This window comes from Parasteatoda tepidariorum, chromosome 9, assembly GCF_043381705.1.
Source record: "Parasteatoda tepidariorum isolate YZ-2023 chromosome 9, CAS_Ptep_4.0, whole genome shotgun sequence".
Classification (NCBI taxonomy): Eukaryota; Metazoa; Arthropoda; class Arachnida; order Araneae; family Theridiidae; genus Parasteatoda; species Parasteatoda tepidariorum.
Window position 1 is genome coordinate 19,728,202 of NC_092212.1, and position 19,572 is coordinate 19,747,773.

At 30.3% G+C, this 19,572-nt stretch overlaps 1 protein-coding gene across 4 annotated transcripts in view; it reads right to left on the bottom strand.

Moving 5' to 3' along the window:
• The window catches only part of LOC107437726 (fasciclin-1), a 480,484-nt gene that overhangs the window by 7,053 nt on the left and 453,859 nt on the right, over positions 1-19,572 (bottom strand). For 2 of the 4 annotated variants that reach the window (XM_043039551.2, XM_043039552.2), the window contains exons 10-13: positions 15,919-16,066; positions 9,480-9,651; positions 4,337-4,454; positions 135-170 (exon numbers count right to left, since the gene is read on the bottom strand). In XM_043039551.2, coding sequence (XP_042895485.1) covers positions 135-170; positions 4,337-4,454; positions 9,480-9,651; positions 15,919-16,066 — 474 coding nt within the window. The remainder of the gene's footprint in view (positions 1-134; positions 171-4,336; positions 4,455-9,479; positions 9,652-15,918; positions 16,067-19,572) is intronic. The other 2 variants (XM_071184976.1, XM_043039553.2) reach the window with 1 other exon arrangement.

The following is a 19,572-nucleotide window of genomic DNA, read 5'->3' on the forward strand; positions in this document are numbered from 1 at the left end:
TATATATGTTTCAAATTTAGTGGTGAGTGCGCTGAAGTTTATAATTTATATGTTACAGTTTTGTACAAACATGTAATAAATAAATTAGGTGAAGACAAGCAGTGTACTAATTGCATGCAGTAAAGCATACTCACCCATAGGAGGCAAACCTTCGGATAAATTGCCCATTTCTGAGTGCAGCCATTAAAAGAGGTGAAGTAAAAAAATATATATAAGATGCAGGCATTCAAGCAGGCAAATATAAAATAAAACTAAAACTAAAACATGACATTGAAATACAAAAAACAAACACTTCAACACATAGCAAATTTAAAATTTAGATACATACAAATAATTTTCAAAAAGTTTAACTTATTTACTATACATACTACTAATGTAATTAGATATTTTTTCATTTTTATACATAAATAAAAATTTATGGTGACATAGAATACTGTGTGTAGTATGGAATTTTACCATTTTGGTCGTAAGTCATAACTAGCTACCGGGTGCCTTAAAAATCAGAGAAAATTTTAAGATTACCCATACAAAAAATGTACGGCTTGCTGCTTTCTGCTTAAGAAACGAGGTTACTCATTATTAATTAATTTCAAAACTAACCATATATTTTGGCTTCTGATTTGATTTTTTTTTTGATGCATGTCAGACTATTTCAAATTTAAACAACGATGCTAGCGCAATTTTGCACCTAAACCTGTTTATTTAATCCTTAGACGGAGCAATTTTGTAGATAGAATTGGGATACATTATTTTTATAGATTTTACCAACTAGCAGTGCCATCTGTTGACCAACTTTGTTACTAATTTTAGAAACTTGATGAGAAAAAAATGTTCTGATTCCCAAACAGAGCTGTGCAACTCAATTTCTGTAATTGGATTTGAATCGATTACTTATGGGTAATTAGATAACAGTAATCGCCTCCAACTCGAGTCTACTGAGCACAAGAGAGTATAAAATTAGTAACCTCCAAGTGTTTGAGTTGAATAATCGTGCGTCTGATTATCGATTTTCTGAACTTTTAAGATATATCGGTTCATACGGTTATTTTTTTCCCGTTCACATTTTATCAAACTGCTATTTTCTGTTTTAACTGTTGCTTAAACTGTTTTTTTTTCTTCAAGAAGTAGGTGACCTAAAGGAACATTGATACAAATACATGTATTATTGCAATTTTCAATTCTTCTATTTTTTTTTATCCCGAGATATTATTTTGAGGCACATCATACTCGAGATGGAGGTGTTTAAAATCTGCAACCCTCAAGGTACTGGTATAATTTTCCTGTTTTTCTCGTGTTTCAAAATTGTGATTTTTAGTTGCAATGACAAAAAGTTGGGCTCATTTCTAACATGTTTAGGCAATAATGTTTACAACTTTATTAGGGTTGGTATGTTAATCAAATTCACGAGTAGCTATTAACCCAGGTTCTGCACTGAAATTTCAATATAAAAATAATGATAATAAAATTAAGAGTAAATAGTCAAATATTACGGTTTAATTTGCAAAAAAATAATTTTGTCTTAAACGAATAGCATTTAAATTTATCTTCCATTTACTAGCATGCTTGAGCTCTGTTGAATTTACTTCGTATTTTTTTGCATTTTACAATTATAATAGTTGTTAATAAATACAATTAGAATAATTACGTTCCATGCCAAATTTTAAAGATGTGTTTTTAATTTTACTCCATAGTTGATTTTGTAAACTACTAGCAGTATTAATTTCGTTTTTTAGTTTATTTTATACAGACACTGTTTTGTATATTTATTTGATCAATGCAATGAATAGCGTTATCATCATATTTGGCTCAGTTAAAGGTGAAATAAAAGTTTATTCAATGAAATGAAATTAGTTGTAATAAAATACTAATCATAGATTAATAAGTGTTTTATTTATTAATAATTAAAAAAAATTCAATAAAATATAATTATTGTTCACAATTAATCAAAATTGCAATTGCATAATTTATAATAAGTTCAAAATTTGCTTTGCTCGTTACTGACTTACTAAAATTTACTTGTTATTCAATGAGTATTTAAAAATATATAAAATGTGTAAGTAATGTCAGCTTCTAGTATGTAAGTTTAGAATTCTTGTCAAAAATAAGGTGTTAAAGGTTGTGTGTTAGGGATCGCAAAATAATATTTAATAATAGCCTTATCGAAATCTAACGGATTACTACAGGAAACATCAAAACCTCGGTGATTGCCTAAAGAAATAAGAGAGAAATTGTAAGACAATAATTAAGAACCTCAACAAGTTTCATCACGCACTCAAATTGGTTTTGATGTATTTCATCCCATCTTCCTAGATAGTGATTTTATAGAATTCGATTGTGTTTCAGTTTCTTTTCTTCTCAGAAATATTAATCTATAACACCTAATGTATTTGCTTTTTTAACTTAATATTGGAAAAGGTTTAAAAAATATTTTGATTAAGGGTGGTTATTATGAGACACATTGCATATGCAAAAAGTAACACCTGTGACATTTTAATTAGTGTTTTTCAAGTCGTTTTGAATGTTTACGAAACAGTACTTTAAAAAGTTTACATTTAAAAACAGAAAATACTCAGAGACGTCTTGTTGATCTGATTATACAATGAAATGAATTCATTTACAAAACAATAAATAACTACAAGTCAACAACAACACAATGAAAAACATGCGTCATATTTACATTCATGAAACAACCACTACATGACATCAATTCTATCATCATAACAGCCATGCAAAACCCAACAATATGTGTCGATCATACACATTCAACAATGCACATGCATAAACAATGTTTGAAACAAAGAATTCAATAAATTAAAATAATGAAAAATATTTATTTATCATTAATCATTTTTTTCGCGCGTATGAAACTAATATACACATGTGACTAACATTATTATTGAAATTGTCAAAAATGAATGATGAAATGATTCTCCGTTTTCAATAAACGCACAACTTTAATAACCAAGCTTTTTCTAAATTTTGCTAGACTGACCCTTTTTTGGAAGGAAAAAGACAAGTTATAAAATTATATTCAAATTGATATGGTGAGTGTGACAAATATTATATATTTTCATCGAGGAAACGTGTTTACCAATTTGAATTTTAGAAATATAATTTTCTAGCATTTAGTATAGTAATGTAATAATGTTTATTATTCAACCTGTAAGGACTTGCTTAATTAATACATGATTCATTATGATTAAAATAGCTTGTACTAGTGCCCCAAAATGACCAATGATTAGAAAATTCAATTAAAAAATAAATGAATAAAAATGCTGGAAGATAAAAATGTTGAATGAGGAATGTTTTGCTGACATATCATATCCTTTGACATATCATTTTAAAACTCTAAACTGTGCGGAATTATTAATTTCTTGATATAGAAATGATCTTTGATTGCACTGTAAACTACAACTCGTAACGGAATGCTGACAGATGCCAACTGCTCCGGGCACGCCGAAATAATTAAGAAACGGTAAATAACTACTAACTAAATTTTTCGAATATTTGACTATCTTCGCTCGCTTTTTAAAAGGTATAACATGACATGACATGACATGACATAACTATTATAAAGTGGCGAATTATATTAGCCTATGAATTAATTAGAAATAATGGATAAAAATCTACTAAATTGAATTTATTAAACCAAGAATCACAATTGATAAACTACCACTTTAAAATATATATTTGCTGTCTGGAGCAAGTTGGCATCTCTGTGATGAAGACGTCTGAGACACGTCAATTATTGTTTTGACATAAGAAACAAAGGACGTCTCCCAGACGTCTTCGTATGTCAAGGGATAAAGTAATAAAAACCCTGTGCAAAATGGAGAGCGAAGTAAATAAAAAAAATCTACTAAGTTTAAATTATTAAAATTAAGAGAACCAGGACAATTTGTGAGGAATTTAAGATGTTTTGTGGCTTTTGGCACAAGGAATATTATGAATGATAATTTTATGGAGCCTCCAGCAAAAATAACTGTAGTGTACTGAATTTTTTTTATTGTAGGTGACTTAGTAAATCTACTTGGAATGGAGTGCTGTGACGTAGATTACTTATGTCACTGTATAATGAATCTCTGATTCTAAATTAAATGCTTAATTCATTTATTAAAAACAGAATTGGATGGGTTAAAACATTTCGCAGAATTTATTCTTTAGGGCATTATATAAAATCAATTTTTCTCTAAAAATATGAATAAGTTCAAGGAACCAATTGAAAACTAATAGGAAAGGCCGATTTTGTTACAGTGTATATATTTCATACTATACAACAATATGTATTATGTAACAACTTAATATAACTTCGTTGCAGAATAAAATGTGCTCTTACCTTTTGGATAACTGCTATGCTTGACTTTAAAATGACTGTGTACCATCTGTATTTCTTTTGTTCGTTCTAAATCAGATGCTCTCAGTTCTCTATTCACAACAAGATGACGATCAAGAATCTGTTTATAAAATGAAAAATAAAATATTTGTAACAATACCTTTATATTTCTTGGCAACAAATCATTTATTTTCCAAAAACAACGTTTTAACACAAAATGCAAGAGAAGCTTAGTTCTTTTTACATAGCATCTCGTATGTTCTGTAGCCACTACGCAGAACAATCTCTGTTCTCTTGGAACTTGCGCAGAACAATCTCTGTCCTCTCTAAACTTGTGCAGAACAATCTCTGTTCTCTTTAAACTTGTGCAGAACAATCTCTGTTCTTTCTGAACTTGCGCAGAACATACAAACGAGAACATGCAAGATGCTACGAGGGAATTTTAATCTTCTCTAATAAGCCGCTACAATATTTATGCTTAAGTCTTGCTGCATCAAGTATATTTTTCGAAAGTAAATATTTTACAGTCAAGCCTGATAAGATAAGCCTTAGTTTTAGGAAGATTAATAGCAAATATGACAGCAAACTGTTTTCTATGTGAATTCATTGCAGCCTTAGCAATTCCAATAGTTTTTCGAATTTTATTTTTACAAAACAATTTGGTAAAAAGTATAAATATTACAATGGTCGGAAGAGCTACATTTTTCGTAGTTAACTATAACTAAAACTATTTTATTGCAAATGCTGTAAGTTAAAGAAGAACATTTCATATCAACTTTTCTTTCATAAGAAATATACTCACCGAAACTACCACTAATTATTAATAAGTGAAATATATATTATTATTATTATTGTATCCGCACCTTGCAAAAGATGGTGCATGACATCCCCTCTCCCTCCAACTTATTCCCGACTCACTTATTTTCCCATAGTCGACCTATCGTCTCAGACGAATCAGTTGACCCTTTCCTTCTCGCTCCCGTGAAAATGTCGGAGTGAGGTTTTGCTCTCTATTTCTCGATCCCGTGATATTGACGGGCTTGAGTGTTCAGTAGTACCGCACCAATAAGAATAAAACTAATTCATTTCTTTTGCCCGGAAAACATTTTATTTCTCATTTTACACACCAGATGGCAGTACCAGGATATTTTTAAGGTAATTGTAAATAGTTAGTTTATTTTAAACTAGATGTCAGCATTAATCAAATACGTAATACAAATACAAAAGTCAAAAAAATAGGCACTTTCATGACCGTTTTCTTGAAAACTAACCGATCGTTAAGAGGTTAAGAGATATTCACTATGTTCTAATGTTCCTTGCAAGAGCTGAGTAGCATTAGTCACAAAAAGTTTACTTCGGCTGGAAGAAAGGTAAAATTGAAATGTCCTTTTTAGCGGCTTATTTTTATTATCCTTTCTGATGAAATATCAGGACTGGATTTTGTCAAGCGTTAAAAGCTGAGGCGTGGTAGCTCAGGAATAGAACGTTCACATCCTAATGAGGTGAAATGGTTTTAATCCTAGCGATGGCTGGCTTATACGCATTCCGCGTCCGGCTCGCACCCAACACATTGCTGACGTAAAATATCCTCAGTGGTAGATGGATCATTGGTTAGAGTCCCCTTGCTGTCAGGCTAACAGTGTAAGGTTTTCGTGGTTTTCTTTTCCATGTAACGCAATCGCGGTTTAGCTTCATCAAAAAGTTCTCCACGAAGGCAAATGTCTCTCAATACTTGATCCAGGAGTTCCCTTGTCTTCTGAATTGGGTTCAAATTACAAGGCTACGGAGTTGAACATTAGTAGTCGTAAACGCAAAATCTGGTTGACTGTTTAACGTCGGTTATCAAAAGGTGTTAAAAGCATTCCACATCAGCTTTAATGAAGCTCTGTGATCTATTTTTAGATTCAAATATAAATATTTATATTCTTAATATGCTATGGTAAACAGAACTATATTTGTTTTGTAAAATATATCCTAATAATATAAAGCTTATGTTGCCACTTTTCTCCTTTTTTTTTAAAAAAAAAAAAGAAATATCGTTTTTAAAAGGACGCTAGGAATAAATTAGTTAATAGTATTATTAATAACAGACTTTCGTGGAGAAATCGAAGCTTAATTATATTAGCCATTACTCTAGCTAGATTCATTTTTAAACATAAAGCTAAATGGTTTGCTTCTTTAAGAAGAATTACATTCTTTGAAAACTTATGTTTAAGCTTTATTAAGGGAAAATAATCATGAACCAAAACAGTTCTGAGTTTTAGCATTAAATAAGTTCTCGCAAACAATGCAGAAAAAAAGTTTAAAGTAAATATTCCATTAGCCATTAGTAATCCAAATATAGAACGTCGATGACATTTTAAATTAGGTTTTAGAACAGTTGCGGGTTTTTTTCTAGCAATTAAAGTCTGCGTATTTTGAAAATCAGTCGAAAGTTTATAATTACTTTACTGGCAATTTAAGAAATTCTAATTGGAATTTTATTTGCATACAGACTTTAACAAAATCTTTAAGCATTTAAATAATTAAAAATTTATTTACATTCGACAATTTAAAGAGAAGATTCTAAAATATGTGTCATGTAAAATATTTTATGATGCAAATTAAAATTTCCTGCTTACGTATATGCCATGTTAGAAGTCCTATTTCCCGACAATAATATTATAATAAATGGTAGCAATAAAACAGTTAACGCTACGATTTACATGATTAATTTTTCCTTAACTATAATATTATGAAGTTTTATGTTTTTGTTGAAATTGTTTATATTTTATGGTAATCGAAATCGATGCAAATCAAATTTGTTAAATCAAAAATAAAGTGCTATGGCATAAAATTTATGATCGCTTTAAATATCCAAGAAAGATCTCCTGCTAAAAGCGGGAGAAGTTGGAAGATATGAGTATAGTATATTCTTTTTAATGACTATCGATGAATCTACATTCTCAGAAATATCGGGTAAGCATAAGCATTTAAGGCGAAAAACGGTTGAGGACCAAAGAATATACTTGAATGGTCCAGGTAGAACTTGGCAAGGGTGGCGACTTTGGACAATAGAGAATGGAGAACAAAACTCAGTAGCTCATGCACCAATCCAGGCATAATCAGAACTACGATGATGATATTTATCAGACATTTGTATTAGAAACAATTAAAATAATTCTCCTCCTCCCTCCAAATCGAATTCATAGGTTATCGAATATTGAATACTAGAGACCATTCAACAAAAGAATCAGTTGGAATGGTTTAATAATTTTTTTCTTTTTTAAAAAGAGAGTCAAAGAGTTTTCTTTTGGATTGCAAATGCAATGATCTGCAGCAATGAAGGATTTGTTTAAATAATATAGGATGTCTAAATTTTTCTACAAGTATATTTACCAATTTCCAGAACGGATCTAATAATTTCTAGACTATTCCGTTAGTGCTATGTGGATTACATATCCAGTGTTGTGTGTTTGAAAATAACCTCCATTTGCTGTGTACTTTAAGATACATATTTCTGTTCTTCGCAGTTAAAGTTTCAGAACAACTTTTAAAGTCCTCTCTCGAAATGCTCTTCAAGTTTTTAATTTTTAAACGGCTTTAACGTTTTAAATTTTGCTGACATCTTCACACTTGGTTTCATCAGTGAATTTTTCAGTTTCGGAAATAGAAACACAGTCAGAGTTTATTTTGATCTTTGAATTTCTTTCAAAAGCTAAAGAGGTGAATAATTCGAAACATGCGAGCATATACAGTTAGTACATTTGTAACAATATAGTTCGAAGACTATGGTGAGTATTCATCTCCGTAACTTCCAAAACTAGAAAGTTTTCAAAACGAACAAGGTTTAAAGATGAATCTGGTGATGCTTTAAGAAAAATACGACGTTAAAACTAAAGAGTATTCGAAACTAGGACATGAAAAATTGTTTCTGAAACTTTTACATCCAAGTACATCAGTTGCGAAAAAAAATTTATTTTTGTGACAGAGTCAACATTACTCTCTTTAATCATTATAATTTTCAATAACTTTTGATCTTTAATGATCGAATTTTTACGTAGTACGATTCAATCTTAATGGTTCAAAAGGGGTGACCTTAAATATGCTAATTAGTTGGTGTAGACGTATTTTAAATTACGAAATCAGACACAAAACGTCAGACACGTACTTACCTTGAATAAACATGCCTTTTTCTAGGCGGATTTGGGACACTAAAAATATAGAGAGTAGCCGCAATCTGATAAATATGGTACCAATAGTTTACAGGAGAGCTGTACAACGTTTGTACAATAACAGTCGAAAAGTATAATAATATTCAAAAAAATTTCGAATTGTAAGGCCATTTTTAAAACAATTTTAAAAAATGTAATTTTTGCAGCTCAAAATCAAACATTTTAATGATTTCGAATGATTTTGGAAAAATCGAATCCGTATGTAAGTCAATTAAAAAAAAAAATCGTATATTTAAAATTCGCTATCTCAGACACTATTCAACCGATTCTCAAAATTTTTTTTTTGATATACAAAATTACATTTTTTAAAGTGATGTAAAAACTTTACTTCACAATTCAAAATTTTTTCGATTACAATTAAATGAAATAATGAAAGTAATAAACAATCATTAAGTTTTTTTTTGCCTTGAATTAGTTTTGGATAAAAAAACTTTATAATTGTATGCGAAAATATTTCAATTCATTTAAAATGCTTTCGAGGTAATACAAAATGCGTAAAAAGTAAAATTAAGTCTAAATATTGCACCGCTTACCTGACTAAACTATTGGTACCACATTTGCCAGATTGCGCCTAATTAGAGGGTCATATATGTAAATCGGCCAAAAAATGGTATGTTTATTCAGTACGGTTTTCTGTCTGATTTTATAACTTAAAATGTTGTCGTTTGAGTTAACTAATTAGCATATTTGAGGTCACTCCTTAAACCATTAAGTTTGAGCCCTGGTACGTGAATATCCTGCACAATACATTACGGTAGGTAGAGTTTACTTCGAACATGTTGAAAGGTTGTGTTATTTATGCAATATTTTCAAGAGATAATAAATCAGTCCTGGAAATTAATAGCCGCGTATTGTATTATTCAGCTGATAGTCTTTGAAACTTTTAAAATTTTGATAATCTTTTTGGTTGATTTCGTTTTTAAAGTACTTACTTTATGGACATGGTATGGAAATACTCCCATTGTGAGCTGCTTGAACTCTGTGGGCATTTCATGTTTGAGATGATGCCAAGCTTCGTTTCCCGGTACAAAGAATGTGAACCGTTTATCACTTTCATCCAGTAGTGCGCACCAATCATCTTGCTCACACATTTGATACGTGATGCTAAAAATAGAGTTAGTTTTTAGTTATATTAGTGTAATACAATGACTGACCACAATGATAAATTGAAGGACAAAAAAATGTAAGGTTATATATAGTGGATATTTTTTTGTTTAGCAATCTCTTTAATTCGAAAAAATCAAGTTAGGACTGTTTCTGAAGTATATACCTTTTTTTTTAAGAAAAAAATATTTGTTTTTATGACGAAAGTGCGTATATAACTTTTTTAAGAAACAAATTAACGCGAAAAAATGCCACCATTTTTTAAACTTTTTTTTCAATATTTTAAATGCAAAAATGACTATTTAATGTTTCTTAATAACATAAAAAAATTATCACTAGGTTTGATTGCTTGAAATCACGAGATTAAGTAGCATTTAAGGGGGAACCCCACCCAGAATACTTCAAAAATTCGAATCTTTGTACCCTTCTTAATGTCTGCCTAAAACGATTTCTCGGTACCTAACTTCGTTTGGAAATTATACAGGAAAATAGAGAGTCGTCGCTAAGCAGGTAGAAAGGCCCGCTCAGCCAGATTAGGAGGGGCGACATTCGTTTTGTGTCTCATCCATTCTGTTGACTGTATATAGAAACTTATTGTAGGCATTTCCTTTATCGACCATTATATATATGAAATTAAACGTTTTCCCCTACCATAAGTCAAAACTTTAAACACGTTTTTCTCATAACGCTGTTTTTTGACCTGATCTAACGTTTTTCTCATGATTTATATAATCAAATAAACTGTTCTTTATTTTGAATTACGTAATAAAATATTTTTTAGAAAGTAGCGTAAGATAATTTTGATATTTTTATATTTCGATTTTATATTGGTATTTTAATGAATATTTTTTTAATGAAAAACTTAGCTTTTTTCTTAAGTTACCGCCATTTTGGTAATTTTGCAAATATCAAAAAGATAATGTCCTTTTTAGATAATGTCCTTATGTTTCAGAAAATCTAAGCAAAATCGTTTTCCTATGCTTCAGGACTTCTAAATTCATGAGGCCAGTGAGGTGCTACTCTTTGATGACCAGCCACACGCGGAGCTGCCACCAACTTATTTTTTATTATTTTGCAAATTTTTTTTTTTAAAATAGACTTAAATTGTAGCTAAATAACATAAAAAAGCAAGGAATCTATGCATTGTCTCTATTACATAAAAAAAATTTAAGAAAAACGTTTATATTTTACCATCTTAGGGGAGTCCCCCTTAATACACAAAAACTGTTCAGTATTCAGAGCCCAAGCTAAGGATTTCAAATTAGCCAGTAAATTAAACAAATATCAAAAGCATTCGTCAATTTTCGAAAGTCTTCCACCAAATGCAAATCTTAAAAAAAAATTTTATGATTATTTTTTGGCAAATATTTACTTTTTGGCTTCAGGTTCGGTTAATAGTTAATTTAGTTATGTCATAACATGAAGAATTGACTAGTTATTCATTGTTAATGCATAAGCACTTTATTGTAGGAATCTATTATTTCATCTTCTGTAAATATTGTACTTGGATTCCTAGGACAGCTGTTCCCAAGTGGTGTTCCGTGGAAACCTAGGGTTCCGCGGAAGAATTAAAGAGGTTCCGCGAGTTAGTACTTTTTATGACCACTGAAGAGACCTCTGATTATATTTGGATTCAATCAATAATTCATAATTTATTTAGTCTTTCTGTAGCCTTTATGAAATTATATCAAGTGAAATGTTAATGCATTGAAAATGGCATTTTTTAAAAGTAAATATAATACTTCCAATAACAATATATGGAATAAATTATGAAAAGAACAGAATTATGAAAATAACAAACATTTATGAAATATTGCATTCTTATTTCCTATTGCTCTTTTCAAATCAAAATAAAATAACAAAATTCATTAATGAACAACTATGTGTTTCTCAAATAGCCATTTTCAATGTTTATAGCAGCTCTTTTAAGTTTTCATTACGAAATAAACCATAATTCGACTTATTTTGTTCAATTTCAACATATGTATATAGTAGACTAGATATAGCAAAAGACAAATTCATAACTAGACTAGACATAGCAATTGACAAATCAATCGACAAATCAATTATCGATAATCGATGTCAATAATCGACTATCGACAAATTTAACTATCGGACGCAAAACCTAATTTAGATTAATGATAAAACGATGAAAAATCTTCATTCTTCTAACTTATAGTCTTCTATAGGCTAACCTTATGAAATTACTTTAATAAACTTTATATATAAAGTGGAGGTTCCGTAGAAAGAAAGTCGATTATTTAGGGTCCTGTAGAAGAACACTTTAATTAATGGTAACAAAAATAAAACAAAGTTCACAGTATTTAATAAACTTGAGATCATCAGTTTACGTTAGTTTGCAAAGAAAATAATTTATCAGTAAAAAACTGTGCTCAACCATGCATCTATAAACAGTGGTTTTTTAAAAAAAGAACTTTTTGTTAGCATTAACGAATATTTACTACCACTAAAAGATTCCGTTAATAAATTACAAATCAACAGTAGGCCCACACCTCCTTCTCCACACTAGCTCTGTCGAATCCAGTACCTCCATTAATTCTTTTAAACCCATTATTAGTTGATTAAAAGGAAGGCAAATGAAATATGACGATTAAAATATTTAATAAGAATGTTCCTTCATAATATAATAACTCTTACTATTCAAAATGATGAATAAAAATAGTCTGAAATTGAAATTAAAGCAAAAATTAATAACATTTTTCCACCACAAAAATATTGTTTTTAAATTTGTTAATTAGCAGTCAACTGATTTGTTACGCAATCACGTATGAAAGTGTAACACAGTTTTGTCAATCTACCAATAATTACTAATGAATTTCGAGTTATAACAGAAATATTCCATTTGTATACACTATTCTCATGTCTCATGAAATAAATTATTGCAAACACATTACAATTAATTTTCTTAGGTCCCAATAAAAATTTGTCTTAAGTTTAATATTATTTTATTAAAAGGATGTATATATTTTTACGAAGACAGAAAGTATATACTTTAAAATAAAAGCTTAGCTTCGAGGTTTAGTATTCAAAGTGGATCTTTTTTATACTTTTTAATTTTATAACAGAAAATGAACAAAGAAAAATGTTAAGTATCTGATAATGTATTATAATATATATTATTTGGTGTTATTTTTTATATTGATCCTTGATCCTGTTTTTAAAAGAAAAAAAATTGCCATTGCTATAACTTTTAATTTCTTTATGCCATGTTTATTTTTTTTTCAATTTAGAATAGTTCTTTTTAGGAATGAACTAAAAGATTAATAATTTCGTGTTCTGACTTATAAATTAGAACGCAAGAGATCAAAAATTTTTTTCAACTACTGTTGTCAGTAATTAATTTCTAGCAATTTTTTATAAACAAACTCTAGCATGAAAAATTAATTTCTACTACCTTCTTCAAAACTGTGGTAATTTGTTAAGCTAATTAAATTCGAACCGTTTTTTCTACTATGAAAATAATCTCCATTTCGTGTTATTAATAAATTAATTATTGGTAAAGTCCTCCTCTAGATGCGGGGAAATATTTAAGAAGCTTAAATAATGCCTTGAAAAATAATTATCTTAAACCCAGCTTACAGATATTTATTTTTAATTGCGACTTAAATTTTTTTATATTAAATACTTTATTGAAGTTTACAGGTTTATTGTTTTGAAATAAGAAGAAAAGTACAAACCTATAAATTAATTCTTGTGGCAAGTGGCATTAAGTTTTATTTTTCTTAATGGGAAGTTTTAAAATAAGAAGTGATACAAGAAATAAGAATTATTTTTTTCCTGTTCATTATTTAATTGATACAGTAAGAGCAGTGACAAAAGTTTATTGTCCCAACTGTGACCAGGATACTATACATACTTATTACATGTTTTATTTGATTTACCTTCCTTTTAATTAATCAAAAATAAATTTGAACTAACTAATATGACTCCAAATTATGTATAAGGCAGGTATTTTTATAACCAGCTCAAACTAATTTCAAAAATTTATTGGTACAATGCTCAAAATAAAAAAGATTTTATTCCGAATAATTTTTCTAGTGATTGGATTTTTACAGACTAAGTATATATCACCTATCATAATGGTTCTAACATCAAATATATTAATGAAATTAATTAGTGATAATAATTTATTTAACAATAGAATTAGATACGTAAACTTACTTTTGCTAAATAAACATGTCCCTTTTTTCATCGAATTAGTATGTTTATTTCAGTACGACGTGTAGCTCTATCAGGAAAATATAGTTCTGGTAGTTTAGTCAGGGTATTGAGGTATTGATTTGTTATGGGAACTTGGAAGACTTCACGTCCCCGGCAGATTTAACGTGCATCAGTCACCATTTACTACACACACACCAACATTTAACACCGCGCCTATGCCCCTAAAAGGGCATTTATCGGTTAACGGTTAAGGTTGGAAGACGAGACAGATAGAAAAAAGAGAGGAAAAAATAGCAAATAGAAACGAAAAAGAGAAGAAAATAAAAAGAAATATGAAAAAAAAAAGAAAAAAAAGAAGCGATTATTCAATTTGTTAGGGCATTTGATTAAAAAGTATCCAGAGCTAATTGGCCAAGTTTAATTGTGGTTGTTGCTCAATATTGCATAGTTTTGTCATTTTTTTATGAAAATTATTTCAGGATTTCCTCGTATTCTTCTAGAAAATTAATGAGGTTGGTTGCCTTCTGTTTCAACTTTGTATTCTTACAGATGGATCTCTTCCAGGCTATGAGGAATTCTAGCTTCGGTTGTTTAAAGTGGTAGGATGTGGTAAGCGGACATTCTATTGCATAATGCCACACTGTTCCTACTCCTCCACAGGCACATGTATTGTGAGTTGCCAGGCAGAATCGCTTTAGATACGCTTTAAAGGGGCCATGCTCTGTAAAGAAGAGGATTAGCTGCTTAACAAAGAAGTGCAAGGGATAACGTTTAACGTAAAAAAAAATCATAAAACTAGTTTCAAAATTACGCATGACTTTGCCTACGAAATAACCTTTTCTTTGTCAACGAAATGGCCTTGTCAATGAAATGATCCCGTCGACGAAATGATCTTGCCGATGAAATGACCTAGTTGGCGTAATATCGATGAAATGACCTTGTCGACGAAATAAATGACCTTGCCGATGAATTGACCCTGTCGAGGAAACGCCCTGTCGTCGAAATGANAAAAAAAGAAACGATTATTCTATTTGTTAGGGCATTTGATTAAAAAGTATCCAGAGCTAATTGGCCAAGTTTAGTTGTGGTTGTTGCTCAATATTGCATAATTTTGTCATTTTTTCATGAAAATTATTTCAGAATTTCCTCGTATTTTTCTAGAAAATTAATGAGGTTGGTTGCCTTCTGTTTCAACTTTGGATTCTTACAGATGGATCTCTTCCAGGCTATGAGGAATTCTAGCTTCGGTTGTTTAAAGTGGTAGGATGTGGTAAGCGGACATTCTATTGCATAATGCCACACTGTTCCTACTCCTCCACAGGTACACATATTGTCAGTTGCCACGCAGAATCGCTTTAGATATGCTTTAAAGGGGCCATGCTCTGTAAAGAAGAGGATTAGCTGCCTATTCCATTCCAAAGGTTTAAATGAGACATCTGGTAAAATTTCTCTGATTAATGTTCCAGATTTCGGTTTGTGATGATGCCAGTAGTGTTGCCAGTCCTTTTTAATTTGTGTTTTAGCTTTAAACTTAATAAATGAGTGTGGAACTTTGATTTTAAAAAATTGACCCGTATTAATTGCCTCTTTAGCTAAATTATCTGCTTGTTCGTTTCCAACCATTTACTACATGGGGAGTCTTCGGCAGGCAGGCATCGAACCCACTACTTATTGGACATGGGCCCAGTGCCCTACCAACCAGGCTATCCCGGCCCCTACATTAAACTTTAAAGAAATCGAATAATAGGATGATTTATAAAATTCTTTAGGCTTCTAACTAATTAGCCATTGGAAAAAAAATCGACCTAATGTGGCATAATCAGCGACCTGTATTGTATGGACGTTATGCTAAATGTTAATATTTAATTTTTAGAGGACAAACGTCTAATAACATGTCTTGCTTAATCTAATCTCGTTAAGAGATCTGGGAGGGCAATTACTTATAACAAATCGGCCTATGTCTTTTAATTCTGTGCATGATTTCGTAATGTTGATCAATACTAACTTGATGATTATTTACTTATTTTCCAACCTGTACAAAGAATGTACGCATTCAGCTAGTATGAAATATAGATAAGGACGTACCTCATATCAGGATCTGTCTGAAGCTTCAAATACATTGTCTGATAAGGCATTCCAAGAAAGCGATCTATGATGTGAATCATTCCATCTGTTGCACCAATATCTGGTTGTATTGCAGCTGCTTTTACACCTCCACCGTCAACTGTAAGTGCTGCAATATATTTCGAACACTTCACTACAGTTACAGAAAAAACTTACACGCATGTTTATTAGTAACATAACATGACGTTAAAGAAATATTATCCTACGAGCTGCATGTATAATCACTGAAAAAAAAAAGGTTTCTCGAAATTGAGAGTAAAAACATGTCAAACTAGCTCCGAAACAAATATAGCCCATGCTCAAACTAGCATGCATTCATTTTGAAACTACGCTCACTCTTGTTTAGAAAAATTACTCAAAATGAATTGATATTTTAAAGGCTATGTATTTTGCTCAAAAATGAGAATGTGCAGTTTTGAGTATTTCACTATACTCAATAAAGAGTACATGGTATTTTAAAATTCGGCTGTATTTGTTTCAGAGCTATTTTGACACAGTTTTGTTAAATTTTTAGAATTCCTTTTTTTTACACTGCATAATTTAAAAAATATAAATATATAAATAATTTTGAAATTTGAAAAGTAAATAATTAACATTTGCATACTTATCTTTCAATGTTTTTTCATTGTTTTCTTGGGTAAAGTATTAATGTCATTGATACCACTGACATTGCATGGGTGTCAATGATGCTCATCAACGTATGTACCGTTGATGTATATCTAGACATTGTATAGAATGCCTAATCATTGCATGAAATGCTTGATGTCTTTATGCAAAATGTGAAATATTTGAATTTTTATGCATTTTACCGAGACTTTATATGGAATTTGACGAAAGCTCTTTCCACAATGTATGATATAAAGAATTGCTACACACATTATTTTGTTATTGTACAGAATGTCTAGTCCAAGGGAAACCAGCCGTTGACATCAAAGTTGTGTGACCACAATAAGTTTAGGTTTTTAGTAAAATTCTATATATAAGTTTCTACTATACATTCACATTGAAAAAATAAATGTTGCTCGTTGACCGATTTCAGGGTTGCCAACTTTCTACGCTTTTTGGAAAAACTTCGTATAGTGTTAGCTAAGTTTGCTTTAATGTATTATTCTTTGGTTTGTAAATTTGATTTAAAGTTATTTTTCACACCACTACATGCAAATGATTCAAAAGTTTACATGAAAAGCCATTTCTTCCAGCTTTCTCATGGCTATTCTTTAAAAGTGTTGGCAAAATTACCAAAAATTCTCAAAACCTTAGTGTTTCAGTTTTAAATTGTCTACCACTCTATAAAATATTTTATAAAAAGTGTAGCAGCTGGAAGCCCTGTGATTGGTATTTTAGAATGTAAATTTAAGTTCAAAAATGTACGGAACCCTTGGAATATTCAATATGGGAAACATTAATCATATCGTTACAACCTTTACATGTGTATTATGGTCTTCCCATATAATGAATTTAAACATTCTATAAAATGCTGAATTAGCTACTCTGCAGGATACACCAAAATTATATAACTTTGAAATACCTGATTTGAAAACAGCGATGTTTTGTCTTAATTTAAAAGTTGCCTATCTCTAATGCATAACACTTGGCGTATTATGGCATTATATCTTTCAAATTCTAGCGTTTCATTCACAGCCAGAACTAATAGAAACGGCTCGAACTTTCACATGAGTTTGATAAATTTTTTTTTCAGATAAGGACTCAATAAAATATGTTTTTGTGAGTACTATTATTATTTATGCTGCTTAATTTCTTTCTCCCAATTTTCTTTACACATTTTTTATATTCAATAAACTAAGATAAAATTCTTTTTTGTATACTTGGTTAACTACTTGGTTTGTATACTTGGTTAATATAATACAAAAATGCATAAAATCTGAAAGATTTGCAACAAGTTTTTTGTCTTTGAACAATATTCCTAAAGTCGTCATTTAATAAAGCTGTTTTTGTTTCTTAAATGTTTACAAAGAATTCAGTGTTAAAAGTGCAATTCATTCTGAGGCAATCCATTATTTTTTATTTTTTTATATCCTCAATCAAGGAAAATCATTTTCATAAAAATAAACATTGAAAAAACATCAAAGTAATGTTTCTTCATTAGGAAAAAAAAAATGATTTTCAAGAAATATTTTTCAGAAATATCTCAAAACAGTTTTCATCTTGTTACAGTCAGGACCCATTTCATACATCCACGAACACTACACATTACGAAATAACACTGAGAGAATTCTTTAAGGGAGGTTATTATTTCTTATTTATATTGATTTACTGTCAAGCTTTCGGATAAGCAATGACTACTATCACTCCAAAAAGAAAATAACGTGATAAAGTTTATTGCCAAAAACTATAGTACACCCAGAGGACGGAAAAGCTTTTAAAAATTATCGCTAGACGCAAAAAAAAAAAAAAGTTGAAACATTATACTGAGATTACGCGTCTTTACCTTCAGTTACATTATCTTCAGCGAACACATTTGGCATTGTTCTTATGGTTACACAATTTCATGTTCTCGCCTTTGCTTTATGTTTTATGTTTATTTTATCAGTCCAATCCATGTTCTCTTTTATATTTTTATAATCATCTTTGTTATTTTGTTCATGCTGATACAAAATCAAATTTTTAATGTTGATGCTAGTCCATGCTGCCATTTTACTTCTTAAAACCATTTTCCGCAGGTGTTCTTTTATTTTCACTGTTTCATAAATATTCAATTTACAATTGAATACTATTACAGTTAATGTACAATCAATGTTGGAAGTATTAGTTATCAGAAAAGATTTTTTTAATGAGATATGGCGCCATGTAGCGAATCAATGAAGACACCCCTTCTGTTGCGTAGTTGAAAATCTTACAAGTAAGTAATTCCCTACAGAAAGACCCTGATACATAACACTAGGACACAAGTGGCGTGGCTTTTTCCAGATACTATTTGTTATATATATATATATATATATATATATGTATATATATGTCACGGCGAAAGACCGAAATCGGTGGTTGTTGACTTTCACCGGTGAATGTCGACAAACACCAAATATGTCAGTGAAAGATCGAATATTTCATTACATTCCTGTACATTCGGACCCTCACCGGTATATGTCGACAATCACAGATATGCTTTGGTGAATGTCCGAAATATTTATTATATTCTATTTGATATGAGTTTATTCGTGGATATAATTACATTTATTCGATATTTTAATCCTACACTAAGGTTCTTTAAGGTTAAGTGCCACTGCCCGGTATACATTTGCCCGGTATACCCTACACTGATGTTTTTTTAAGGTCAAGTGCCATTGCCCGGTATATATTTTCCCGATACTCCAAACACTGATGTTTCCTTTAATCTATGAAATATTTACCCCGACCTGCCCCAATTTAGGGCATACGGGTACGTCAGTAAGTATTAAAATATAGAATAAATATAAATATGTCTAATAAATATAATAATATTAACGAATAAACTAATACAAAATTGGGTATAACGAATATTTCGGACATTCACCAAAGCGACTATGTGATTGTTGACATTCACCGGTGAGAGTCAGAAATAAGGGTATTTAGCAAATATTTCGGACATACACCAAGCGACTACGTGAATGTCGACAT